The sequence below is a fragment of the Ovis canadensis genome, chromosome 2 (assembly GCF_042477335.2).
Source record: "Ovis canadensis isolate MfBH-ARS-UI-01 breed Bighorn chromosome 2, ARS-UI_OviCan_v2, whole genome shotgun sequence".
In the NCBI taxonomy this organism is placed as follows: domain Eukaryota; kingdom Metazoa; phylum Chordata; class Mammalia; order Artiodactyla; family Bovidae; genus Ovis; species Ovis canadensis.
Window position 1 is genome coordinate 195,417,945 of NC_091246.1, and position 25,251 is coordinate 195,443,195.

General features: G+C 37.3%; 1 protein-coding gene across 2 annotated transcripts in view; it reads left to right on the forward strand.

Moving 5' to 3' along the window:
- The window catches only part of CNTNAP5 (contactin associated protein family member 5), a 1,084,456-nt gene that overhangs the window by 527,241 nt on the left and 531,964 nt on the right, over positions 1-25,251 (forward strand). Inside the window, exon 7 of one of the 2 annotated variants that reach the window (XM_069579468.1) lies at positions 14,320-14,463. In XM_069579468.1, coding sequence (XP_069435569.1) covers positions 14,320-14,463 — 144 coding nt within the window. The remainder of the gene's footprint in view (positions 1-14,319; positions 14,464-25,251) is intronic. The other variant, XM_069579469.1, reaches the window with a different exon arrangement.

Genomic DNA, 25,251 nt, shown 5'->3' on the forward strand with positions numbered 1-25,251 from the left:
AGAAATAGAAGTAGCTGGCGGGGAGCCATGTATATAATGGTGAAGAGATGGAACTCCAGATGGAAGGATTGGATGGGTTGACTAAGACCTCGGTCAAGCTGCTAAATCTCTGTATGCTATCATTTTCTTTAGCTTTCAAGTGGAGCAAAGAGCAATATCTAACTTAACAGCTGGAGAAAAAAATAGTGAAAGCAAACTCTAAGCATCAGTTCAGTTCAGTCACTCAGTTGTGTCTGACTCTTTGTGACTCCATGGACTGCAGCTTGCCAGGCTTCCCTGTCCATCACCAACTCCTGAAGCTTACTCAAACTCATGTCCATAAAGTTGGTGATGCCATCCAAACATCTCACCCTCTGTCATTTCCTTCTCCTCCTGCCTTCAATCTTTCCTAGCATCAGGGTCTTTTTCAATGAGTTAATTCTTCACATCGGGTGGCCAAAATATTGGAATTTCAGCTTCAGCATTCGTCCTTCTAGTGAATATTCAGGATTGATTTCCTTTAGGATGGACTGGTTGGATCTCCTTGCAGTCCAACTCTAAGCCTAGGGCCCAATATATGAAACGAGTCATTAAATGAGACTATATTTTTTTTAACTGAAACATAGTTGATTTACAATACTGTGTTAATTACTGCTGTACAACAAAGTGATTCAGTTATACACACACACATATATATATATTCTTTTTAAATATTCTTTTCCATTATGGTTTATTTTAGGATACCAAATGTAGTTTATTGTGCTATAGAATGGGACCTTGTTTTTTTACGCATTTACCCATGTGATAGTTTGTGTCTGCTAACCCCCACCTCCCACTCCAACCCTCCCCCAGACCGTCCCCCTTGGAAGCCGCAAGTCTGTTCTCTGTGTCTGTGGAGTCTGTTTCTGTTTCACAGACGGTTCATTTGTGTCATATTTTAGATTCCACATATATGTGATATCATACGGTATTTGTCTTTTTCCTTCTGACTTAATATGATAATCTTTAGTTGCATCATTGTGGCTGCAAATGCCAATGCCTCATTCTTTTTTATGGGTTAGTAGTATTCTGCTGGATATCACAGAATACTTTATACAGATATATATCACATATATATACATATATATATCACATCTTTATTTATTCATCCATTGATAAAGTTGCTTCCACATCTTAGCTATTGTGAATAGTGCCACTATGAAAATTGGGATGCCTGTTCCTTTTTGCATTATAGTTTTCTCTGAATATATGTCCCGGAGGAGGATATCTTGGTCATATGGAAACTCTGTTTTTAGTTTTTTAAGGACTCCCCATACTATTCTCCATAATGGCTGCAGGGTTCCCTTTTCTCCACATCCTCTCTAGCATTTATCACTTGTAGACATTTTGATGTTAGCCATCCTGACTGATGTGAATGGATGCCTCATTGTAGTTTTGATTAGCATTTCTCTAATTATCAGTGATATAGAGCATATTTCCATGTGCCTATTCAAATACCACTATTGTTATTTCTTAAAAAAAAAAATGTTTTCCAAGAGAGATGCTGAAGGCAGATTCAACTAAAGTGTTAAGGGGAAACAGCTGAATTTTGGTCAGGAGCCAAAGCCAGCATGAAGGTGGGTAACTGGAATCTGGAACACAGGCAGGAAGTGTGACCATGAATGACATGCTTTATGTAAATAAGGAGGGCTTTCAGGATCAATGTTTCCTTCTATTCAACACAGGGCTGCGTCTGGGTCAGATATGACTATTTTTTATTCCTTACCAAAACAAAAATGGACAATTGTACCTTGCTGAAATAATTTGTGAAACAGTAGGTTACATATGGAAGCAATAAAGAACTGAAGATGTTACCAATCACCTCCTCTTAAAGTAGGGACAAAACTAAGAGACCATTAGCACTACAGCCCTTCAAAAGTAAATAAAGATCAGAAGTTCCAAAGAAGTTCCCACCTGAGCCATTGATCAAATCAGACAGTAGAGCAGAAGCCACAGAATGGTTACACTGGAAAAGATTTGGATCCCATGGACAGAGAAGCCTGGTAGATTACAGTCCATGGGGTTGCAAAGAGTTGGACATGACTGAGCAACTTAACTTTCACTTCCTTTCATCTCATTTGGCCCATTTGGCATTTTTCTAACTATTTGAATTCAGGCCAATGCTTAAAAATCAAGAGATACCACAAGAAAATTGGGTTCTCTAGTCTCTTTTGAAATGGCAAAAATTCATGCACCTTTGAAAACCTTCCTCCAGAAGGGCCATGATCTCTATGTTTAACAAACACTAAGCCAGTGCAAGTTTTAAAGCACGAAAAAAAAAAAAAAAGACAGCTGTTTGGTTTCTTTTTCACAGACATTTCATTACAAAATAGGCTATCAGAACAAAAGTGAGACAAATATTCACTAATGAGAAACTTCAAATGTATCAGAAATCCAAGTCTGACAGAAAAAGGAATCTTTAGAACAAGAAGACTCTCAAATTCAAACAGAGCCAGAGGAAAAAAAACAGTAAAGAGGAAGGAACTCATTGCTAGAGAAGTAACATCAAAGATGGTAAAAGAGACAAGCAAATGCCAGACAAAAGAAGAAGAATGAGATCAAAGAAAGACAGCGTAGCAGTTTCTGGGGCCTCATACATTTAACATCAAAGCAAGCTTTCTCCTGAGATTCAACCAGTTGGAGACCACCTGTGACATCAGAAAACTCATCAGGTTTCCAGATGGACCAAGACATTCAGACTGTAAGTGAAACTTTACAATCTAACACCTAGTTTTCTTGACCACTAAGAACAATAAAAGGCTCAACATCCAATTTTCCAAGCACAAACAAATAAAAGAAATGAAAGCAGTCACATTGACAAAAAGGACAATAAGGTAAAACAATTTTAGAAGTAAATTGCTAGTGTTCTCTTTTGTATGAAAACAAATATTTGCTAAATCTCTTATGTTTGAATTATATCTCTAGCATTAAATATTCAAAAATAGACAAGATGTGTTCCATGTCCTTGGAAAACTTTTTTTTTAGAGGATATACCAAAATACTCAACAAATATTTATTTGGTGTCTATTATATATCAGGCTTCATTTTAAGTGCTTGGAATATGTTAATGAAAAGAACAAACACCTACCCTTGTGATGCTTGTGTTTTAGCAGGAGAGACAATCTATAAGCAATACCCATAAAAAGTTAGTGAATTACACAGTAAGAAAGAAGATAACAAAGACTATGGAAAGAATAACAAAAATTGATGTTGGTAATGGGGTTGGGAGTTCAAAGATTAGGAAAACAGTTTGCAATGTTAAACATATTAATTGTAGCTTAGCTGGTAAAGAATCTGCCTGCAATGCGGAAGACCTGGGTTCTATTCCTGGAGAAGGGAAAGGCTACCCACTCCAGTATTCTGGCCTGGAGAATTCCATGGACTGTATAATCCATAGGGTCCAAAGAGCTGGACATGACTGAGAGACTTTCACTTTCATTTTCAGGGATTGTTGAGATAATGTCATTTAAGCCAGGACTTAACGACAACAAGAAAAAAAGTGAATTTGTCATATTGCTATCTGGAAAGAACTAGCTCAGTGCATCTGGTTCCCTTACAGTATCACAACTATTCTGTGTTATAGGAGCCCATGTTGTAGAGGAAGCTGTATTTGCAGCTTTCTGACATATATACTGAAAGCCTTCCTTCTTCCTACAAATGAGTGTCCTGAAATACTCAATATGATCAATATCTTCCCCTCTGACCCTCATGATGAAATATGCTCAAGTCTGAATGGAAAGGCAAAATCATATCAAGTTCACCCTAAACAATCAAAACGGTGAATGAAGACGTTTGTACCATACAACAAGGGTTGGCTTAAAAACAAAGATTAATTCAAGGAGACTCAAGTTTGAAGGAAGTGTGTGTGTGCTCAGTTGTGTCCAGCTCTCAGTCGTGTCAGCTCCTCTGACCGTGGGAATTTTACGTGGGCAATTATAAACAAAATGGTGATATATTTGTGAGACAGTAAGAAGAATATACAACACAGCCACTGAAATAACTGAGAAAAGCTCCGTCATTCTAGGATAGATATCTAGGAAATCAAATAAACAAAAGTAAACAATATTTTAAGGATGCTGACTGAATTAGAAGAATGCTGAAGACAGTGAGGCTGAAATGTGCCTCCTACTCAAAGAAGAGGTGACACACATTTCACATTCAAGTGTGCAGTGACTAGTTTTCCTAAAAAAAAAAAAAATGAAAATAGATACTGATCAGCTAGTTCTAGCAAGTTCTCTTTCTTTCTTTTGTTCCCCCTTTCAAATGAATATGAAACTATAAATGATCAAAGGTCCTTTTCAAAGACAGACACAACATATCTAGTTCCAGTGTTCTGAAAACCTAAAAACCAGAAGGAAACTTCTATAGGATTTAAGAGAGAAGTTACTTAGTTTAATTGTTGTTGAAGTAAAATATCCATATAAATTATTTCAAGCTTCAGACTGCAAAAAATTAGCAAAGTTAGTATCCCTATGGCTTTTATTCAGAAATTGTTGAAAATAAAGGTGCAAAATACCATTTTGGAAGAACCTCTTAATTGAAATGTTACTGCTGGGAAGAACAATTCTGCAAACAGCAAAGGTAATATGCCAAGAATCCTTCAGAAGACCTCAGGGTAGGAAATCTTGTTGTTGTTGTTGTTGTTTTTTCTTTTTTTGAAGTATAGTTGATTTTTAGTGTGTTAATTTCAGAAGTACAGCAAAATTTTATATGCGTGTGTGTGTGTGGGTGTGCATACTCTTTTTTAGAATTCTTTTCCAGATTACTTTCTATTGTTGGTTATTACAGATTGAATACAGTTCCTCATGCTGTATAGTAAGTGCTTGACCCTTGACAGGAAATCTTTTAATTCTCACATTAATTCAATCAAGTTATGTTGTTTATATGAGATCAGTATTATCATTATCCTCATTTTATGTAAAAGGAAAATTCATCTCATAACAGTTAGGTATTTTGCCCAAGGTCCTATAGAAAGTACTAGAAAGATCTGGGTTTATTTCCAGCAAGAGAAGCTTCAAAGACAGTGATTTTAACCACTTCCCTGTGAAAGCTGATGATAGATGCTAATACAAATTTATGCGATTTGTAACAAGTTGCCATAAAATAGAATTTCCTTTAAAAAGTGTTTCAAAGTGGAAAAATTTATGGGCAGATTAATTAATAATAGTAATAATAGCTTGCATGTGTGATAAGTCACTTTAATGGTGTCTGACTCTTGCTACCCTGTGGACTGTAGCCCGCCAGGCTCTTCTATTCATGAGATTTTCCAGGCAAAAATACTGGAGTAGGTTGTGATGCCCTCCTCCAAGGGATGTTCTTGACCCAGGGACAGAATCCGCATCTCATGTCTCCTGCACTGGCAGGCAGACTTGTTACCACTAGCACCGTCTGTGAAGCCCTCAGATGTTTTTGTTGTTGTTTTGTTTTGTTTTTAATAGCTTTACCAACACTTTTTCCTGGTGCTTGTAACTCTTGATATTCAGTAAACTCTACTTGTGCTTGAGTTATTGGTGAAATAGTTTTAATACTGATTACAGAGTATCATCCTGTAAATTCATTTCATCACACTCCCCCAGGGGATCACCTCCAGGGGGTCTTCCCCACCCTAGATTGAACCACTGTCTCTTATCGCTTCATATGTTGGCAGGCAGGTTCTTTAGCACTGGTGCCACCTGGGAAGCCCATGACAATAGCTTTGGTAATCAAAATGCAAAGTAGGTAGGGATTGAAGAAAAAAAAAATCTGGGCTTCCTAGACAATAATCCAAAACTATAGTCTAAAAAGTTAGATAATCATCAGTCAGTGAGTTCAGTCACTCAGTCGTGTCCAACTCTTTGTGGCCCCATGAACCACAGCATGCCAGGCCTCTCTGTTCATCACCAACTCCCAGAGTCTACCCAAACCCATGTCCATTGAGTTGGTGATGCCATCCAACCATCTCATTCTCTGCGTCCCCTTCTCCTCCTGCCCTCAATCTTTCCTAGCATCAGGGTCTTTCCAAATGAGTCAGCTCTTTGCATCAGGTGGTCAAAGTATTGGAGTTTCAGCTTCAACATCAGTCCTTCCGATGAACACCCAGGACTGATCTCATTTAGGATGGACTGGTTGGATCTCCTTGCAGTCCAAGGAACTCTCAAGCGTCTTCTCCAACACCACAGTTCAAAAGCATCAAATCTTTGGTGCTGAGCTTTCTTTATAGTCCAACTCTCACATTCATACTTGACTAATGGAAAAAACCATAGCTTTGACTAGACAGACCTTTGTTGGCAAAGTAATATCTCTGCTTTTTAATATGCTATCTAGGTTGGTCATAACTTTCCTTCCAAGGAGTCAGCGTCTTTTAATTTCATGGCTGCAATCATCATCTGTAGTGAATTTGGAGCAAAGAAAAATAAAGTCTGTCACTGGTTCCATTGTTTCCCCGTCTATTTGCCATGAAGTGATGGGACCAGATGCCATGATCTTCATTTTCTGAATGTTGAGCTTTAAGCCAACTTTTTCACTCTCTTCTTTCACTTTCATCAAGAGGCTCTTTAGTTCTTCTTCACTTTCTGCCATAAAGGTGGTATCATCTGCATATCTGAAGTTATTGATATTTCTCCCGGCAATCTTGATTCCAGTTTGTGCTTCTTCCAGCCCAACGTTTCTCATGATGTTGCAGAGTGACAATATACAGCCTTGACGTACTCCTTTTCCTATCTGGAACCCGTCTGTTGGTCCATGTCCTGGGTTCTAACTGTTGCTTCCTGACCTGCATATAGGTTTCTCAAAAGGCAGGTCAGGTGCTCTGGTATTCCCAACTCTTTCAGAATTTTCCACAGTTTATTGTGATCCACACAGTCAAAGGCTTTGTCATAGTCAATAAAGCAGAAATAGATATTTTTCTGGAACTCTCTTGCTTTTTCGATGATCCAGCAGATGTTGGCAATTTGATCTCTGGTTCCTCTGCTTTTCCTAAAACCAGCTTGAACATCTGGCAGTTCATGGTTCACATATTGCTAATGCCTGGCTTGGAGAATTTTAAGCATCAATTTACTAGCATGTGAGATGAGTGCAATTATGCAGTAGTTTGAGCATTCTTTGGCATTGACTTTCTTTGTGATTGGAATGAAAACTGACCTTTTCCAGTACCATGGCCACTGCTGAGTTTTCCATATTTGCTGGCATATTGAATGCAGAACTTTCACAGCATTATCTTCCAGTTTTTGAAATAGCTCAACTAAAATTCCATCACCAAAACTAGCTTTGTTCATACTGATGCTTCCTAAGACCTGCTTGACTTCAGATTCCAGGATGTCTGGCTCTAGGTGAGTGATCACACCATAGTGATTATCTGGGTTTTGAACCTCTTTTTTGTACAGTTCTTCTATGTATTCTTGCCACCTCTTCTTAATATCTTCTGCTTCTGTTAGGTCCCTACCATTTCTGTCCTTTATTGAGCCCATCTTCACATGAAATGTTCCCTTGGTATCTCTAATTTTCCTGAAGAGAAAATTAGTCTAGTCTAATTTTCCATTCTAGTATTTCCCATTCTATTGTTTTTTCCTCTATTTCTTTGCTTTAATTGCTGAGGAAGGCTTTCTTATCTCTCCTTGCTAGTCTTTGGAACTCTACATTCAAATGGATTTATCTTTCCTTTTCTCCTTTGCTTTTCACTTCCCTTCTTTTCACAGCCGTTTGTAAGGCCTCTTCAGACAGACATTTTGCTTTTTTGCATTTCTTTTTCTTGGGGATGCTTTTGATTCCCATCTCCTGTACAATGTCACGAACTTCCGTCCATAGTTCTTCAGTCAGGCTCTCTATCAGATCTAGTCCCTTAAATCTATTTCTCACTTCCACTGTATAGTCATAAGGGATTTGATTTATGTCGTACCTGAATGGTCTAGTGGTTTTCTCCACGTTCTTTAACTTCAGTCTGAATTTGGCAATAAGGAAGGAGTTCATGATATAAGCCACAGTCAGCTCCCGGTCTTGCTTTTGCTGACTGTATAGAGCTTCTCCATCTTTGGCTGCAAAGAACATAATCAATCTGATTTTGATGTTGACCACCTGGTGATGTCCATGTGTAGAATCTTCTCTTGTGTTGTAGGAAGAGGGTGTTTGCTATGACCAGTGTGTTCTCTTGGCAGAACTCTATTGACCTTCGCCCTGCTTCATTCTGTATTCCAAGGCTAATTTGCCTGTTACCCCAGGTGTTTCTTGACTTCCTACTTTTGCATTCCAGTCCCCTATAATGAAAAGGACATCTGTTTTGGGTGTTAGTTCTAGAAGGTCTTGTAGGTCTTCATAGAACTGTTCAACTTCAGCTTCTTCAGTGTTACTGTTAGGGGCATATACTTGGATTATCGTGATATTGAATGGTTTGCCTTGGAAACTAACAGAGATCATTCTGTTGTTTTTGTAATTGTATCCATGTACTAGGGATTATTTTCTAAGTCAAGTTTTTAAAAAACCTAAATGTTACACTGTATACATAGCAAAAATCATAAAAGAGGACATAATCAAAAATTAATAAAAACAATAGAATAAAGCAAAAATGATCATCCTTATAGTTGTAGTTCAGTTCAGTTCAGTCGCTCAGTCCTGTCTGACTCTTTGCGACCCTATGAATCGCAGCACGCCAGGCATCCTTGTCCATCACCAGCTCCCAGAGTTCACTCAGACTCACGTCCATTGAGTCATTGATGCCATCCAGCCATCTCATCCTCTGTCGTCCCCTTCTCCTCCTGCCCCCAATCCCTCTCAGCATCAGAGTATTTTCCAATGAGTCAACTCTTCGCATGAGGTGGCCAAAGTTGTAGTAATACAGTTAAATTTTTTCTAAACTTCCTCAGGTGGTTAATAGTCTCATATTTCCTTAATAAACAAACACCAGACGTATGGTTTGCGATTAACACTCTTATAGCAGAAAACACAAAAATGATTATTTTTTAAAAGTTGGAATTGGGGACAAAGACACATCAATTAAATTTATGCAAACTTAAAGCAGAGATAGAAAAATTAGTACCGTTGAAAATAAAAATTAAGATTAAAACTATAAAAGCTGTTGTAAAAATTGCCTGGGGGCTTCCTTGATGGCTCAGTGGTAAGGAGTCCACCTGACAATGTAGGATTAATCCTGGATCAGGAAGATACCCTGGAGAAAGAAATGGCAATCCTCTCCATAGTATTATTGCTTGGAGAACACCATGGGCAGAGGAGACTGGTGGGCTACTGTCCATGGGGTCACAAAGAGTCAGATATGATTTAGCGACTAAATAACTACAACAAGTACTAATTTTTGTGGTCCTTAATTTAAAATGCCTATAAGGAATAGATATGTATGTATATTAAATAGTCAATCAAATGCTAAAAAAAAAAAAGCTTATTTCTAGCAATTAGATGTTGATTGACACTGTCCTGATGTGAGTTGCACGTTTTCTAGGATTCAGGGATCAGGAGCCAGGCTAAAGGAAGTGGTCATTGCTTTTCCAGTTCAGTTTGCTAGATGAGTCATCTAATAGGGAGAGTTTAAGGAGAAAAGCTAGTGTTCAGAATTTGAGTGAAACTAAGATGCCAGCTGAGCTAAGCAGGAGAACAGTTTAAAAATGATCAATTTTCATTTTTTTTGCAAATAATTGCTAAAATCATTTGACCCTCCCTGGTCATGCACAGCAGTGATCTTAGTCTGGATGACTTGCTGAAAAAAAAAACATAGTTTAAAGCAAGATTTTGATTTTTGTTCTTGCAATTTTAATAAATCAGATAAAGTTATAAATGCAAATGATTTAAGGGATATGACTAGTAGTATACAGTTAAAAGTACACAAGTATAGTTTATGAATCTTTATGAACTATTTAGAAAAATTACTACTAGAGACATAGGAAAGAAAATCAGTAATATATGAAGCACGATTTTCCATTCTAACTTATCTGATAATGAACTAAATCTATAATTCAATAGTATAATTATAATCTCAAATTCTCAACTACTCAAAAAATTTAAAATATAAAACAGGTTTAAAATTTACATTCACACTGAGACATGCAGAAATACAATTTTACTTCTTTCCCCACATGAATTTAATATATTCACCAGTCCCTGATTCCTCTATAGCAGAAAAATCTAACCTTGATGATAGGTTAGATGATAGGTTAGAATGTTAGTGCCTATTTAAAATTCACTGCACTATTCTGTATGTGCTGAGTTATATGGGGCTTCTTCTTGCTCCTTCTTTTCATTTCCATGCGCTTATCACTGACTGGGGGCTTGTGGATAGCCTTGCATGGGTATAAAGTGTCTGCTTCGGTAGCCATTGTCCTTGGTACCTGCGATGGCTTCAGGCTGTGGGGTCTAGTCATCGGAACATTTGGACCTCCAAATCAGCTAGTCGGACTTTACACATGCACTGAAGACCTCAGTCCATCCATATTCCCCGTGCTGTTTTCATGGCCCGGGGGGCCTCAGCAGTCTACCTCATACAGAGCCCCAGTGATTCGGCCATTAAGACCCAACCCTCAGAAACCTCTATGCTGCTACTTCTTACAGCTGTTGCTTACCTGTCTCTCTTGCAGCTAAGTTTCACTCTGAGGCCATGATAAATCTGAAGCATTTTTAACAGGCTTACAGGCATCACTGTTGTAGGAATCAGGGGAGAAATAACTCCTTGCATTTTCCAAAATCTGTCTTGTGACCTTCATCCACATTCACTCCATTCACTCATCAGGTTTCAGTCTCCCAGAGAGAAGCAAAGAGAGAGGTCCCACAGTATGTAATCTATGGTACTTTTGTTTCCACTAATTTTTTCCTAATATCTTCCACCCAGACTAGAAAGAGTTTTCTTTCCTTGATGAAATGGGAAATTACAATTTTGTAATATATACTCTCCTCCATACTGTTTGACTTAAAAACTCTCTACTCCAAATCCTTCAAACATGTTTCTTTCTCTGTTTTGCTATTTAATTTTTTTTAAAAAATTGTTCTTTCTTTTTTTTGAATATTGACCTAATGTTTTCTTAAATCACAGCTGAGTGAAATAGAGCATTTTTTTTTCACAAATTGAAGGTGGCCCAAAAAATGAACAAAATTTTCATTATATATTTAAAATTATAAAAAGAATAATAACATATCCACACAAAACCTCAACATTAATGATTACAGCAGCTTTATCTATAGCTGTCAAAATTTGGAAGCAATGAAGATGTCTTTCTGTAAGTGAATGTGTAAACAAACTGTGCTATGTACAGACAATGGAATATTATTCAATGCTAAAACAATAAATGAACTTTCTAGCCATATAAAGATATGGTGAAACCTTAAATTCATATTATTAAGTGAAAGAAGCCAATCTGAAATGGTTATTTATTGTGTGATTCCAACAATATGACATTCTGGAAAAGGTAAAACTATTGAAACAGTTAAAAGATCAATGGTTGCCAGGGATTAGAATCAGGGGCTGGGGGAAGGATGAATTAGCAAAGAAAAGAGGATTTTTACAGCAGTGAAACTGTTCTATATGATACTATACTGGTGGATGCATGTAATAATACATTTGTCCAAACCTATAGAATGTATAATACCAAAAGTAAAACATAATGTATGCTATGGACTTTGGGTGATTGTGATGTGTGAATGTAGGTCCACAAATTGAAACAAACCACTGATCGAAGCTTTTGTCAATGGGAGAGGAGACTATGCATGTTTGGGGGCACAGAGTATGTGGGAAAACTCTCTACCTTCCTCTCAATTCTGCTGTGAAACAAAAGCTGCTCTAACATAATAAAGTATTTTAAAAAATAAATACAAATAACAAATAGTCAACTCTGTTTTTACCTCACAAATTTGATTTATGCAATTTACAAAAGGGAAATGAATCTTTTTAATGCAAAAGACTCAAATTGAAAATATTGGAATACTGCAATAAATCAACAAGGAAATTATCAAAGCAATGTTTTTACAAAGTATTTTTAGAATTGACAAACTCACTTTTTTTTTGTTTTCCAGAATATGTCTCAAGAGTTATGAGTCATTTTTAAATAGAGTCAAAGATAAAACTTCCAGAGTTTTACTGAAAGACAAATTTAGACTTGATCTAAATACTTGGCAAAAGGAAACTAGAGCTCAAACTCATTTACAATTTAAAGTGGGAGCACATGTATTTCAAGGCAAATAGAACATATATGTGGTTCAGTCACAGAGAATCTATTAATTTATGATCTATTAATATAATTCAACCCACCAACAGCTTAAATGCAAAATACTCTGTATCCTGTCACATGAATTTTTGAAATACCAATCAAAGAATAAAACTGAGCATTCATTCATTTCAAACAAATAATAAATAAGTAAGCATCTAAATAATTTATGTGGAAAATGGGACTAGAAGTATCTCTTTAATGTGATATGGAATCAGAATCAGTATATACTGGGAAATATACAAAAATACTGTTATTTTTGTTGTTTTTTATTTTTTTCCTAATGTTCTATACCATAATTATTGTTTATTGCTGTTTTGGCTATATTTTAGAAAGTTTTGGTGAGGACAATGAAACAAAAAATGTATAAAAATTGGCTTGTAAAAAGAGGCAAGTATTTTAGGTATTTCATATGATTAGTACCTTCAAAAGTTCAATGAAATTAGCTAAAAAATATATTATTTAATATACAGGTGTCAGGATTGAGAAAACAATAGGAGAGGCATATCATTTTCTTAATGCAATTTTTAATTAATAAAAAACAAGGAATTTACACTGGAATTTATTGAGATATAAATGACATATAATGTTATGTTGGTTTTGTATAGCATAATGATCTGATATTTGCACAATATGTTTTTCAGATTTAATACAGTGGAAATTGTTAAAAGCTTGAAATTCAGTGGAATTAAGTTGATAATGAATATGTGAATGAGAAAAGTAAACTAATAACCTTAGGTGAGAGGCCTTACCAAAAATATTTTGAATATAGAAACAGACCCTGAATTATTATATAGGAAGATGAAATATTTAAAAAACAACATTCTTCATTAAGTAAATGTGTTCATGGAAATAACAAATTCCATATTAATTCTCAAACTTCCAGTAGACTACTTTAAATAAAATTATTCTGAAATTAAATTTTAAAATTAAAAAGGCAAAATATAAAATAATTATGTTAGAGTAAAATAATAGAAAACAGACATGAGCAGCAGGGTTAATCATTCTTATCATAAATGTATAAAGAAATAATTTTTTAAAATAGTGTGGAATTTATGCGGGAAATAGTAGACATCTGTAAACAGCCCTTGCTTAATCTGTAGCTATTCATATAAGAAGACATTTCCACTGGGAGAACAAATCCTTCTGAAATATACTCAAGCATTCATACGATTTAAGTATTATATGCCGAAGGTAACATTTCAAAGCAGGGAAGAAAAACTGGGTTACTCACTAAATGGTATTGGGATAAACCTGATGATAGAAACTACTCTGCTTCTGTTTTAAAATAGGAAGAATATTCATAACAGTTTGTTTTAAAAAGAATATTTTCTTTCCAAAAGTAATTTGTAGTAATTTTTACTGGAAAGGGAAGTGGTAAACATAAATACTATTCCATTGCTTTCCCAGAGACAACTACCATTAATAGCTCAGTGTTATTTCCTCAGATCTAAATTGTAAGCCCATTTTTTATTATTGACATCATACCTTACTCCCAACTATAACTCCTGTATTTTTAAATAAACATTCCACTCATTTTCCACTTTACAACAAATGTTTAATAAGCACCATTATTGACAACTAAGTAAGAGCCTATTATATCATTTCTCAATTTTTCCCTCTAAATAAATGCATGAGTTATGTGAATTGTTTCCTATTTTTCATCTTCATAAAATATTTCCATAACAGCTGTGTTGATAAGGTGTTTTTGATACAATACAGAATAAACTAGGCCTGAATAGAGGTATATTTTGTTTCTCCCTTGGTTTTACTTTGGTTGTACTCTCTAAGATATTTGCATAAGAGATAAATATAAAGATGTTGATTTTCTTTGCTTTTTTCTTCCTTCTGTAAATTGTTGTTGTATTTAGTATTAAAAGGGTTCAGAAAGAATGTAAAATAGTTTTGTAAAATAAGCTCTTAAAAAGAAAGCAATTACAGTTATCTTTATGTGGCCTAATCAGTATCCTTTTAAATGTGTAATCAAGTGGCATCTATAATTATTTGAGCCACTTGGCTCATGCTACAACTGAATCTAGTGAAACTCACTTGCTTACTTTCCTTTTCCTTTACTCCTTTTTTAGAGCTTATAACTAAAAGTTGTTTTTTTTTTTTTTCTTCCATGAAGCTTAGTTTTGGAGGAATTCCAGTACCAGGCAAACCTGGGACCTTTTTAAAGAAAAACTTCCATGGATGTATTGAAAACCTTTACTACAATGGAGTAAACATAATTGACCTGGCTAAAAGGCGAAAGCATCAGATCTATACTGTGGTAAGTCAGCATCCATTCCAGCTCGATGATTTCTAACATTTCAATGTGGTTAAGACTTGCTTTCCCCATCATACACCTGGCACTTCCTCATAATACGTTTACACCACACTCTTAGATGTCTAAAGAGACTCCAAGGTGAAATTGGAGAGAGGGAGGCACAGTAGGGACTGAGTGGGTATGACCTGCATAACTGGGGGAAACCAGTGTTTTAGAGGTACCTACTGAATTGGACGGAGGAGCCTGGAGGGCTACAGTCCACGGGGTTGCAAAGAGTTGGACAGGACTGAGCGACTTCACTTTCACTTCACTGAATTCTGTGTTCCTGGTTTGAGTTTGTGCCATCTGTGGGCGGGGCTTGCAGTCTATACTGGGTTGAATGAATCTCTTTATTATCCCTGAGAAATGCAGCAAAAGAACCACAGATTCTATTAAATTCTATTGCTGGTGAATTATATATTTGTCTACTTACTGCTGTTGTTAAAAAGTTGGGCATTTTGAAGAACAGAGGTTAAATTTTTGATGTTGCTCCTTGGGTCTCAAGATCCCAATACATGCTTGCTTTCTTCTTTCCACCATTTAGGAGTTTCCTTGGTTTCATTTATATATAATGTTAGAGTTTTTAGTTGTACCTAGTGGAAGAAATAGAGAAAATCATACTACTCCATCCTGCTAGAAGCAGAGGTCCATTAAACTAACAGTATTGTAAAAGCTTTCACAGGACTAGACCCCCTTATCATTGACTAGTAGATGATGCTTCTCCTTGCAATCTGATCACTGGATTACCTGGAAAAATTGGAATTTAAATGATCTTGGGTGTTTTTTCCCTTGATAAGTATAATGTGTAAAAAATGTTTTATGTTTGGAGGTTCCACATATTAACACTTTTTTTTTTTTAAGTAGCCGTTGGATTCCAGCATGAGAAACAGCCTTGCTTGTGAAAAATCACAGTTTGGTTAAAGTCTATAATATTTTAAAACACTTGTCCCTAGCTCAGGCTCCAGGCTTTTGACAATGTTACCCATATATGCCAAGGTTATTCATTAACTAATTAACTAATCCACATTGCAGGCAGATTCTTTACCAGCTGAGCCAACAGGGGAGCTTGTGAATACTGGAGTAGATAGCCTATCCCTTCTCCAGCAGAGCTTCCCGACCCAGGAGTAGAACCACAGTCTCTTGCATGGCAGGCAGATTCTTTACCAGCTGAGCTACCAAGTTAGGAAGTCCTAACGTTATTTATTAACTAATTAACCTAAGCACTAACTTGCTGATGACTTTTTGTTTAGGCGTAAGTCAGGAAAGCATACTCCTGCCCATTGCTCCTCAATATTATTCCTGCAAAATATTTCATAACATACACATTTCATTGAGTTTAATCTACAGAAACAGTGGGATCACACATCGCTAGGAGTTTGAAAGTGACAATCAGTAATGTCTGACTCTTTGTGACCCCATGGACTGTATAGTCCATGGAATTCTCCAGGCCATGGAATTCTCCAGGAGTGGGTAGCCCTTCCCACTTGGAAAAGATTCCTTTTCCAAGGGATCTTCCCAATCTAGGGATCAAACCCAGGTCTCCTGCATTGCAGGTGGATTCTTTACCAGCTGAGCCAAAAGGGAAGCCCAAGAATACTGGAGTGGGTAGCCTATATCTTCTCCAGAGGATCTTCCTGACCCAGGAATCAAACCTGGGTCTTCTGCATTGCAGGTGGATTCTTTATCAACTGAACTAGTTTAGCTTAGACTAATATCATGAATGTCAATGTACCTGAAAGGAGAACAGAGCTACCTGTCATTATGGGAAGAGTTGGAATCACAATTTGAAACACACGGAACTTAATGAAACATTGCTACTTTCGTTGTTCACAAACTGGCTTCAGGAGTGTGAGAACTTGAGCCTGAGATATAAATAAACCCAATTCCTATTGTTATCAAGTTCAAACTTGCGCTGTTTGCCCCTCAATAGGCCAATAAATGGAGAGATGAGGCCTTGGGGCAAGGAATAGCGACTTTCTTCAGAAAGCCAGCAGACCTAGGAGTCCCAAAGAACCATCTTCTCCAAGCTAAAATTTAGACTTTTTAATGCTAAAATAGGAGGGAGTGAGCCTGTTGCACACTTGTTGGTGTAAAAATCCTTTGTTATTGCAGCTGTCCACATAGGTCAGATCATGGTGTTCCTCAAACCTCCAATAAGACAGATGTTATTCTCTGTTTGGCAAGTTTTACCTATATGAATGAAAAAGTGTTATATCTTTAATGAGCAGAGCATTGAGAAAGGGCTCTCCTGTATATTTCAGGCTATGGACAACATTCTTAACTTGTAGTAAAAGCAACAGAATATAAAAGTTAAAGTAAAAGAAACATATCCAATATGGAGTCAGATTTGTCTTCACTATTACACTTTGGCAACACTCATAGAAAACTCCACACATAAATTAAGGTAGGAAATATATTAAATAATAAGATATATTAAATAATAAGTCATTGAATATACAGAGCACAAAAAGGGAAGTCAGGGAGAATAAGGAGGGGAAAATCCCATGAATTTATGAATATTGATAGCTTTCATCATTTCCTTTTTGGAGAGGATCATTAGCTACAATTTTAATAAATGTTTTGTTGATTTTAAACTATCACAGCACTTACCAAGCTACCAAAATTTCACTACTATACTTGATTTCTCAGAGTTTAATTGGCAGTATTATTAATATGAATCATAAAGAATCTATTTTATCATTAATGCACTTGGGGGGGAAATTAAAAAAAATAATTTTTGGTTCTTTGCAGATAAAGAACCATTAGTATTAAACTTCTCAATTTAAAGGGTGGTATAAACATATTATTTTTCTCCCAAATTGCTTCTATCACCTTGCTTAGGTGAAATTTCCTATCACTACACACACACACACACACACACACACACACACACACACGCATGCACACACACACATTTAAACACTTCGTCTTTTTTCTTTAGGAATTCCACATGGAAAGGAATTGTTTGCACCATTAATTACACATACAAACAGTTTTATTCCCCTACTCAGGCTTACAGTTTCCCCCAAAGGCATGGTATCAACTACAAAATCAGCTTTGTTCCAAGTCACTAAGCCACAGATGTGCTAAGTAAGGGCTTTTGAGAAGGATGATGTTTTTGTCCTTTGCCAGTGTTCACAGGCTCTCACAGTTACTGAATTTGGGTAAGTTCGGAGTTGAGCAGGAGACTCAGGGAATCAACAAATCAGGCAACAAATTTAAGGTAATACCCATCAGTTACAAAAGGTAATTCAAGAAGCACAAGCCACATCCAGCACAGAACCCTCTCTGACAGGTTGCATTTCTGCAGCATCCCTATTGCAATTCATCATTCCTTTCTTGTGGGACCTGCCCACTCCTTGGAGATTTAACAGCTGTTCCATGGGGACAATTCAATTTAGTCTTTATAGCTCGATTTGACTACAAGACGATCCTCCACATCCCGAGATGCAGTAAAACGAACAGCTTAAAGTAGACATAAAAAGCACCTCACTTTTCTACCTCAAATCTTGCACACTATGCTAATATAGTACCATATAACAAACAATCAGAAAATAAATGGTCCATTGAAGTGTGTGTACAGTACCTGTAATGTGGATTATTATATACATAATATAAGAAATATATTGCCTTGCAATTTTCTTGAAAATGATTAATTTCATATCTTCTACTTCATAACAAATGCCACTTTCTTGGAGCTCTCCTTTCAGAGTTTTGAATCCCCTTTCACAGAGGCAATGAGAGTAACTTGGTGGTCTGAAAGTTGTCTTGATTACAGGTATTAAAATGATTATTTCTCATTCAAAAGAAAAGCATAGGAGAAATGCTTATATAGCTTGACTTTACCTTCAGTGGGAGGGGGGATAAAGGCAGATGGCCATTAGCAGGACTATGTTTATAGAACTGGCTTTGGAGCTATTTGACCATGTCAATTGGCTTCTGTATCTTTGTCTCCAAATAGTTGGATGGGTGTTGGCTAAGAAGCAACTTCATGGCTGAAATGGCTAAGCAATCACAAAATGCATTTCTCCTTAGCCTACAGGAAAGCCTGACAGTCTTCTCAATACAGTGTTCCTGGGCAGCACCATAGTTATATAATTGTTGATAAACTGTTTAGATGCCTAATCTTAATCAAGGGCTCACTCAGTCATGGAGCCTAGGGCAATTTACCAAACCTCAGTATCTTCATATGTAAAATGAGACAATTATAGTTCCTACCTCAGATTGTTTTTGTGTTGATTAATATATGTTTAGCACAGTGTAAGGCTCAGTTTGTAAAAAAAAAAAAAAAGAATCACCTGCAATGCAGGAGGCCCGGGTTTGATCGCAGGGTCAGGAAGATCCCCTTGTGATAGTAACGGCAACCCACTCCAGTATTTTTCCCTGGGAAGTCCCATAGACAGAGAAGGCTGGTGGGCTATAGTGAATGGGGTCGCAAGAGTCAGACAAAACTTAGTGACTAAACCACCACCACCAAGGTCCACAGTAAGCACTCAGTACTTTGAAGGTATTAATAAGGAACATTTCTACCAATCAGTCAGTTCAGTCGCTCAGTTGTGTCCGACTCTTTGTGACCCGATGAACTGCAGAATGCCAGGCTTCCCTATCCATCACCAACTCCTGAAGCTTACTTAAATTCATGTCCATTGAGTTGGTGATGCCATCAAACTATCTCATCCTCCGTAGTCCCCTTCTGCTCCCGCCTTCAATCTTTCCCAGAATCAGGGTCATTTCCAATGAGTAGGTTCTTCCCATCACGTGGCCAAAGTATTGGAGTTTCAGCTTCAGTATGAGTCCTTCCAATGAATATTCAGGACTGATTTCCTTTAGGATAGATTGGTTGGATCACCTTGCAGTCCAAGAGACTCTCAAGAATCTTCTCCAACACCACAGTTCAAAAGCATCAATTCTTTGGCTCTCAACTTTCTTTGTAGACCAACTCTCACATCCATATATAACTACTGGAAAAATCAAAGCTTTGACTAGATGGACCTTTGTTGGCGAAGTAATGTCTCTGGTTTTTAATATGCTGTCTAGGTTGATCATAACTTTCCTTCCAAGGAGCAAGCGTCTTTTAATTTCATGGCGACAGTCACCATCTCCAGTGATTGTGGATCCCAAGAAAATAAAGTCTGTCACTGGTTCCATTGTTTCCCCATCTATTTGCCATGAAATGATGGGACCAGATGCCATGATCTTAGTTTTTTGAATGTTAAACTTTAAGCCAACTTTTTCACTCTCATCAAGCACTTTCATGATGAGCACTTTCATCAAGAGGCTCTTTAGTTCTTCTTCATGTTCTGCCATAAGTATGGTGTTATCTGCATATATGAGGTTATTGATATTTCTCCTGGCAATCTTGATTCCAGCTTGTGCTTCATCCAGCCTAGCATTTCTCATGATGTACTCTGCATGTAAGTTAAATAAACAGGGTGACAGTATACAGCTTCGATGGACTCCTTTCCCAATTTGGAACCAGTCTGTTGTTCCATGTTCAATTTTAACTGTTGCTTCTTGACCTGTATACAGATTTCTCAGGAGGCAGGTCAGGTGGTTTGGTATTCCCATTTCTTTAAGAATTTTCCACAGTTTGTTGTGATCCACACAGTCAAAGGCTTTGGCATAGTCAAAGAAACAGAAATAGATGTTTTTTGGGAATTCACTTGCATTTTCAATGATTCGAAGGTTGTTGGCAATTTGATCTCTACTTCCTCTGCCTTTTCTAAATCTGGCTTGAATATCTGGAAGTTCATGGTTCATGTACTGTTAAAGCCTGCCTTGGAGAATTTTGAGCATTTGAGTAGTTTCAGCATTATTTGGCATTGCCTTTCTTTGGGACTGGAATGAAAACTGACCTTTTCCAGTCCTGTGGCCACGGTTGAGTTTCCCAAATTTGCTGGCATATTGAGTGCAGCACTTTCACAGCAACATCTCTTAGGATTTGAAATAGCTCAACTGAAATTCCATCACCTCTACTAGCTTTGTTCATAGCGATGCTTCCTAAGGCCCACTTGACTTCAGATTCCAGGATGTCTGGCTCTAGGTGAGTGATCACACCATCGTGATTATCTTGGTCGTGAAGATCTTTTTTGTATAGTTCTTCCATGTATTCTTGCCACCTCTTCTTAATATCTTCTGCTTCTGTTAGGTCCATACCATTTCTGTCCTTTATTGAGCCCAGCTTTGCATGAAATGTTCCCTTGATATCTCTAATTTTCTTGAAGAGATCTCTAGTCTTTCCCATTCTATTGTTTTCCTCTATCTCTTTGCACTGATCACTGAGGAAGGCTTTCTTATCTCTTCTTGCTATTCTTTGGAGCTGTGCATTCAAATGGGTATATCTTTCCTTTTCTCCTTTGCCTTTCACTTCTTTTCTTTTCACAGCTATTTGTAAGACCTTCTCAGATAACCATTTTGCCTTTTTGAATTTCTTTTTCTTGGGGATGGTCTTGATCACTGCCTCCTGCACAATGTCACAAACCTCTGTTCATAGTTCTTCAGGTACTTTATCACATCTAATCCCTTCAATCTATTTGTCGCTTTCAGTGTATAATTGTAAGGGATTTGATTTAGGTCATACCTGAATGGTCTAGTGGTTTTCCCAACTTTCTTCAATTTAAGTCTGAATTTGTCAGTAAGGCATTCATGACCTTGAGCCACAGTCAGCTACCAGTCTTTTTTTTTTTTTTTTTCTGACTGTATAGAGCTTTTCCTTCTTTGGATGCAAAGAATATAATCAGTATGATTTTGGTGTTGACCATCTGGTGATGTCCATGTGTAAAGTCTTCTCTTGTGTTGTTGGAAGAGGGTGTTTGCTATGACCAGTGTGTTCTCTTGGCAAAATTCTGTTAGCCTTTGCCCTGCTTCATTCTGTACTCCAAGGCCAAATTTGCCTGTTTCTCCAGGTATTTCTTGACTTCCTGCATTCCAGTACCTTATAATGAAAAGGACGTTTTTGAGGTGTTAGTTCTAGAAGGTCTTATAGGTCTTTATAGAACTGTTCAGTTGCAACTTCTTCAGCATTACTGGTTGGGGCATAGACTTGGATTATTGTGATATTGAATGGTTTGCTTGGAAATGAACAGAGATCATTCTGTAGTTTTTGAGATTGAATGCAAGTACCACATTTTGGACTCTTTTGTTGACTATGATGGCTACTCCATTTCTTCTAAGGGATTCTTACCAATAAGTTCAACTTAAGTTGGCATGTAAGCCAACATTTATTTGTTGTTTTGTGTATATAATTAATGACTCACATAGCATTCTTGCATTTTATGATCCCAAGAAATAATAAAAGTAGATTGGTTTGGTCATGTTCTGCTCCTGTATCTGTGGTTATAATTTATTCCCAAACCATATAAATCATGAAGTACATTTTGGGTAAATGTATTATAGATCTCTTTTGTTTGAGGAATTTAATGACTCACTCTAGTCCAGATTTGATGAAATGATGGACTTCTTTAAAATAAGATATTTAAAATAGATGTTGCCCAGTGGACTTGGGTGTAACAGGATACTAAGTAGGCTTTGTAAAATTTATCTTCTGTTTGCATGTCGCTGCCATGAAAGTTATTGGAGTGTGTTGTTTATTTCGTAAAGCTCTGAAGCCAAGAGATAAGGATAAGTGTATACATGAGGTAACATACACATTCACATTTCCATATGTGTGGGCACCCATATGCCCGCACACGCACACACAGGCTTATAGTGTTTGTCTTACCTTCCTGTGACTGAGAATCTCCTGAAAATTGCTCAGAGAAAAAAAATCCCTGGTGTGTAGTGAAGCCTAATCTCTAGCTTATTCCTGGGATCACATTTCGTCCCTGTAGTTTGCTCTGTGGTAAATGATACTTGCCGCTGATGGAAGGACTCATTTGAAAAGGCAACTAACCTATCAAATCTTCTCTCTCCACGTTTCTACTGTTTCCACTGTCATTTGACCAGTCTGACATTCATATTACCTGCTTCTAGTTTGTATGCTCCTCGTACCTTGGAAAAAAAATATTCTCAAATTATTAGGTTTTGGAGAAGTGGCTTCCTTTCTGTCTTTGGGCAAAGTGAAATTAAATAGTTTCAATCATGTGAAGAGTAATGTAACAAAGTTGAAAAGCAAACTAACAATTAAATGTTTATCTTCTCTGAAAATGGTCCTGCCTTAAATTGGTGTTATGATTTTTTTTCCTTACGTGACTGGTTTCATTAACTCATCTGATGAAATCATTATTTGACATTACTAAACAAAACATCTTTAGAATGTTAAAAATATGCATCTCCATGTATTACTGATGCCCTTTGAAATATACAGAATAGAAAACCTAACCAGCCAGAGAGGAAAACACTGTTCTCATCTATATGTATTTCATTTTCAGATTTTAAATGTATATTTGATATAACATAAACTGTATTTATTGACAATAAACTGTATTTATTTTATATCTTGCTTTTCATGGTTTAAAAACTATTTTCTGTGTCTTTAAAACTTTCATTAAACACTTCCAGTCATTTTACAACAATAATATCTATAGTAAGTCCATTCACCATAGTTCATTCAAGATTCTATGGTGTTAAAATTTGAGTTGTTTGAATTTTTATTGCCAAAAATAATACTGAGATTACAAATATAAACTGAAATAATTTCCTGAAACTTAGGATGGATCAACAGAAATGAACATTAGTTTATGAAAAGTCTGTACCAGTTTCCATCCTTCCCTCCCACAGTGTCGGAGGGAACCACTCATCCTGCCGGTTTCAACCCCTGCTTCAGTGTCATTAGAACACACAAGTACATTTTAAAAATGGGGCTTGGGGCTAAATTGAAGTAAAAATCGACTTAGGTACGCTCCTTCTTTGCAAAACTTCCAACTAATGAGCTGGAGTGTGTTCCTTTTACACTCTTTTTCCCGCATAATAACAGCCACGACAGTTCCTCCATGTGAAGACATCTTCTTTTGAGCACTTTCTTAGAGACAATGGCACAAATCACCATGCTAATGCCAGAAGGGCAGTGAATGGAGGGATGAGAGATAGACCCCTGGTTGTATTAGTTCCTCTGTCCCAAAACATCTGTGAGAGGCAGGCAGGAACAGACTGTTATTATCCACAATTTCTACTAAAAGATACTTTATGCTTAGGACTGGGAAAAGTCAGTGATATATAGTCAGTGGCTGTGTCATTCACAGCCTTCTTTCCTCTCTGCTGGAAACCACTACACCATCAGCTTTTATTCATTTTTATTATACAGCTATTTTTTTCTAGAGTCCTGAATGACTTTCATGTCAAACTAAAAAAAAAAAAAAAAAAAAAAAGAGAAAGTTTGAACAGATCTGTGAATAGCACTGCTTACCTGGGAATTGAGGACTATGAAATCCTTCAGAAATGACCCTTGTGTGATTTCCTAATTGCCAAATACATCTCTCATGGGTATTTCTTGCAATGTAGAAACTCTGGGCAAAATCCTTGTCTTTGACAAGAGGAAGAAAGGTGGCATCAGAGGTCAGAGTGTGTGGGAAGAGCCTCGCTCCTTATCCTCAGATGGCTGTGCTCCTGGCAGGCCCTCCTCCCGGCCCCACGGCTCTCACAATGCCCATCCTCTGGTATCTGGCTGTCAGGCTGTTCCTCCTGGGAGTAAGGAGATGGCTGAGAGTTCTGTGTAGGGATTCAACACCTGCCCAGAAACCCTACAACCAGTGGCTCTCATGTTCCTACAAGACAGATAACAACTTCCCTGCTTGGGTTTTGAATCCTCTATAATCATCCCCTCTCTTCTATAGGTTGATTTCCCACTTTCTCACCAGGGCTTCTTTTATAGCCAGGCCCAGAATAGTGACTGTTTCTGGAATTCATTGTAAGAGTCTCTTCCTCTATGCCTTTCATTCTTTCATTTAGTGTCTCCGATACTCACTAAACTACTTTTCTCCTTTACACGCTGTTGGTTCAGCCACACGATTGCCTTCCTCTTCCCAATTCACAAGTAGGGCTAGCATCTTAAACCAGCATGTGCCACTGACTCTCAGAAGTGGAGCAGGATCCTGGAGCCTTAGGCTGTATAGACCAAGACTCCCTGCCTTGTAGGGAGACCCAAGGGAACTGGAAACCAAGCAGACACTCCTACATTTCAGGGAGTGACTTAGGGGCTTTGGGGCTAAATAACCAAAAATTAGGACACATTTCAAAGTTATAAAAATGGAACCAGTAATAGGGTTACTGAGAAGCTGTTATGCTCCTGCCATCCATATGTTAACTTCTGAAGCTGTTATGTGCCTGCCTTCTAAATGTCTGTGGCTCCTTGGAGTGCTGAGCTAAGAAGAAGCACAGGGTAAGGCCCAGACTGGGTGGAAGAAAGTGCTGTGATCCCTAAGCAGAATGAAGATTGGGAAAGGAGTAGCATTCAGTGTGCTATGTGTGCTGGCCCTGTCCGGGTGTGTTCCAGAGCCCACACTCTTCCTCTGAACATCTTTCAAACTCTAAGGTCCCTATGCTCTCCATGTTGTAAACTCACACTTACCTAACATGGCACAACTTAGCACTTGATTCATTACCATCGTCAAGATATAGTTGTTGAGCATCTGCTCTACGCCAAAAAAAAAATAATAATAAATAAATAAATAAAAAAATAAATTCCTGCTTTCAGTGGATGGGAAACCTCTCAGCCCCAAACATGCACACCTTGGGAACAAGGTCGCCATCAGAACTCAGAATCCGAAACCGATCCTCTTGCCAGGGTGGATTCCTTCTGCCTGCTCTCTGCTCTCC